This window comes from Pistacia vera, unplaced genomic scaffold, assembly GCF_008641045.1.
Source record: "Pistacia vera cultivar Batoury unplaced genomic scaffold, PisVer_v2 Contig310, whole genome shotgun sequence".
Taxonomy (NCBI): domain Eukaryota; kingdom Viridiplantae; phylum Streptophyta; class Magnoliopsida; order Sapindales; family Anacardiaceae; genus Pistacia; species Pistacia vera.
The window spans coordinates 1,265,354-1,269,534 of NW_022196125.1; the positions used below are offsets into that span (position 1 = coordinate 1,265,354).

General features: G+C 39.2%; 1 protein-coding gene across 1 annotated transcript; it reads right to left on the bottom strand.

Moving 5' to 3' along the window:
- Positions 1–1,919: 1,919 nt before the first annotated feature.
- On the bottom strand, positions 1,920–3,899 carry LOC116136287 (alkane hydroxylase MAH1-like). Its single transcript, XM_031422004.1, has one exon. It carries the CDS (start codon positions 3,879–3,881, stop codon positions 2,358–2,360), a length of 1,524 nt encoding a protein of 507 aa, XP_031277864.1. The 5' UTR covers positions 3,882–3,899; the 3' UTR covers positions 1,920–2,357.
- Positions 3,900–4,181: the final 282 nt, after the last annotated feature.

Consider the following 4,181-nt stretch of genomic DNA (forward strand, 5'->3'; position numbering starts at 1 on the left):
CTTCATCAAATGGAAGGGACTTCCTGATACCAAAGCTAGTTGGGAGACCGAAGACTCATTGTGGCAATTCCAAGACTCAATCCTGCGCTATAAAGATAATGCGACGAGGGCGTCGCAGCATTAGGTGCGGGAGAATGTCACGACCAGCCTGCTTGCCGACTCAAGCATGCTGCACGTTGCTTACTGATTAATTATGCTTCAGGGTGAAGCAAACTTAAGGGCTAAGTTAACTTAATAGCTAAGTTAACGACTCAGCAGCTAGGTTAGGCGACTAAGTACCTTCGTTTCCAAGGTTGCACAAATGCTCGCCACCCACGACCTTCGTTTCCAAGGCTGCACCAATGCTTGCCACCTAGGGTTTCTTAATGCTTAAGCATATAGATTAGTCACACATTACTTTGAGGAGCTTGAGCCTATAAATAGGCAACTCCACCATGTAAAGTTCATAACTTGAATTCCATCAATACAGAGTTTATATTTTCTCTACGCTTCTCTCTCATTTGTATACTTTTAGCCTGTGAGTTTGTGTGAGCGTTAGGCTGCTTAACTCATTTATAAAGGGTTAAGGGCCGCACGAACTTAGCAAAGAAGTTAAGTGCGTGACATTATGCTGCCTTTTTAGTTTTTATAGAAGAATTTCAGTCGGCCACTCCAGCTGTCTTCATGAGAAACTTTAATCACCAGCTGCCTTCATTTCAAGCTGCCAGCAACATGTTAGCTTCTAGGTATCTTCCACAATTGTTCTACCAAACCGAGCCAGCTGCCTCCATGAGATTTAATCACCTCTTGAAGCCTCCAGGTGTCTTCCAATGGAGAATTCAAGACACCTTCACACGATTAATTGATACATCACAAGGATCATATCACCCATTCAATAATTTCCAACATTTAAACTAAGCATCCACAAGTTAATTTATTCTTTTCTCCTTTTAAGGAATACTACTCTCCTTTACAAATATAACAACATATTTACAACATTTTCCACCCATATATATAAGGAAGAGATATCTCCACTTGTATCGGTATGGTTTCAGAGAATATCCAACTTTTGGGAAAGAAAGTACGGGTCTCTAACCTTGGTATTAAATTGGACATCACCAAAGCCTTTGATACAATCAGATAGGATTTTCATTTGGTTCCTTTTTTACTTCTAGAGTTAAGACATTGTTCTGATAGGCTTATTTGGGAGGACTCCAAAGTCTAAAGATGGAAGTTAGGCCAACACCATTTGGAACAACCATATTCCTTCTGAACTCTATTTTTTTTTTTTTTGCTTGGTGGTTGCGACATAAATGTCTTCCTACAGATGAAAGTCTATGATTTTGTCTTATGTGCCATTCTTTCAATTACTCTGAAAATGCAGCATACTTATTTGGATCTTGTTCTTTTGCAAGAGATATGTGATGTTGGTTAGCGACGACTTTCAATTCCTCTTGGAGCACATGTAACACATTGGAAGATCTTTTGGAACTTCATTCACGGGAAAACTTTTCTTTCACAAACTTTGGAATTAGTGGTTGTCGCAGAGTACTTTACAGTTTTGTGGTTCATTTGGAAAGCTCGCAATAAGTTGAGATTTGAGAACACCCGCCTAATATTGTCCACATTCAAACAAATTCAAATTTTGGCCTTTTTATGCCATGGCTTTGTTAACTCATCTTCAAGTACTATGTTTTTGATAATTTGGGAATCCGACCTCGTTTTAGTAATGCCCCAAAAATTCATACCTTTATTTGGTATCCTCCTATGAGACCTTGGATCAAAGTCAACACCGACGGACTACCCAAAGGCAATCTCGACCTGGCAGCTAGTGGGGGACTTTTTAGGAACCATGTGGGAGAATCCATGGGATGTTTTTGTTGGTTTTGCATGAAAACAAAGAAGAGAAACAGATGAAAGAAAGAGAGCTGAGACTGGAAAATGATGCTCTGTTTTTTATTCAAAAAACAGGGATAAACTTATACAAAACACCCGCCACTGTTTCACCTAATGGAATTACAAATTTTAAATTTAAACACAATACACCAACTAATACACGTACAGGCATAAGTAAAATTACAATCACTGAACCAATCCATAACAGTGACCCAAAAACTGCTTCTGCATGAACAGTGGGAGACCAAACAGCAGTAAAACATGCAGTTCATATTTTTCTGTCAACTTCTTCATTTCCAGCATGGTATCACCATTCAACAGTTTTGCAATTCCTATAGGTCACTAGACTTTAATCTTATTATGAGTTGACAAGGAGGAGATAAGTCTTTGTTATGTGTTCAAGCCATCTTATTTTGAGCTGACAAAAAGAAGAAAAATAAATATGACCAAACCTCAATCAAAGAAACATAAATATGACCACTCTATTCAGGCCACTTATTGAGAACTATCATCTTTAAGCCTGACATCATGTGAAGAATGATCGATACATTGGGACTATGATGCTGGCCTTTCACTATTTGAACATTGTAGTTGTGAATTATGGTGGCTGCCACCGTTTTCATTTGAATGAAAGCAACTTCTTTTCCCAGACAAGTTCTTGGTCCTGCATTAAAAGCTAAGAACTTGTATGAAGGCTCATGTTTGATCCCTCCTTTCTCCGAAATCCATCTCTCAGGTTTGAATTCCAAGCAGTCCTCTCCCCATATTGACTTCATTCTTCCCATCGCATACAAGAAAAACAAGATCTTATTCTTCGGAGTGACGCGGTGCCCACTTGGAAGGATGTCTGGTACTATTGGGACCTTGTGCTGAAAAGGAACTGGTGGGTAAAGCCTTAATGTTTCACACAATGCTCCATGAAGATAAGCCAGCTTATTTAGCTCTTTTATGTCAAATTTCCACCATTTTGCTTCCGTTTTGTCCGTTGGGATTATTGTTTTAAGCTCTTCTCTGATCTTGGTTTCCACTTGTGGGTTCTTTGAAAGAAGCCACAAGAACCAAGTGAGAGCAGAACTTGTCGTGTCTCGCCCCGCAATCATGAAACTTAAAATGGTATCTCTCAAGAACTTGTCATCAAATTTCAAGGCTACAGTCTTGTACTCTTCATTCATGTAAGATGTTAACAAATCTACACCATCTGCTTCTTCTTTAGCTTGAATTCCTTTGCTCAACTCTTCTCTTTTCTTTTGTATATATTCAAATACGACTCGATCTAATGTCTCCTTTGCTTTCTTCATCTTCTTTTCTTCTCCAACACCTAGCCATCTTTGTAGCTTCCAGACTCTTTCTGGGATAGCATGCCTATAAAATATCGCTTCCTCGGCATCTTCCAAAGCCTTTGAGAATGGAACTTCCGGGAATTCAATGGACAGGCACGCTGGATCATAGCCTGTAACCAATATGAAAGTGGAATCGAACGTAAACCTCTGAAACAAATCCTGTAAGTCCACAACTTTCCCTTCCTTGGCCACATGTTCCAGGATTGGGACCAGCCCTTTCTCCAATTTTTCCAAGCTGGTCTTCACCAAAAACTTCTGAAACCTCTGATGATTCATCAACATTTGAGCAGCTTTTCTTTGGCTTCTCCACAAATCTGAATCCGTATTGAAAATCCCATCTCCCAAAACATCAAACATTTCCCTGAACTCAGGTCCTTTGGGGAAGTTGGAGAAGTTTGAGCTCATTATGTAGTGTATATTGGCTGGATCAACTGTGGCTAAAATGTCCATGTTAGCTAACCAAGGACCTTTGAACAGAAAAGTACATTGGCTTCTCTCTAGAATTTTCGTAGCCCAATCATGAATCCTGTGAGTGTTAATCAAAAGGTCTGGCAACATTCCCACGAGTGGATAGTTCTTTGGCATCCCATTGTTGTTGGTGAAGTAGGGAATAAGGAAGAAGCAAATGACTGCGAGGAAGATTTCAAAAAGGCCAATTACTGCCATATTGAGAGCTGTATTTAGTCTGCGTCTGAGTTTGTGTTGTGTTTACACGTATTTATACTTGAGATTGAGTGGAATTAAGCAAATACTAAATCATGCATCTTCTTCTATTAACTAATTGATGAAGACGTATCTCCATCTATTAACTAATTGATGAAGATGTATCTCCATAACATTTATAATTGCAACCTGTCTTTGTCTGTTCTAGTTTGTCAGTATCTTATGGCACTGCATGGGACATGAGAAAAGAGATCTATTATTGAAAGATCTCTCTCTCTCTCTTGCAATTCAATTATCGATTAG

Bases quoted from the DNA above. Each gene is read 5' to 3' on its own strand.
- LOC116136287 (XM_031422004.1), bottom strand. From the start codon at position 3,881: ATGGCAGTAATTGGCCTTTTTGAAATCTTCCTCGCAGTCATTTGCTTC.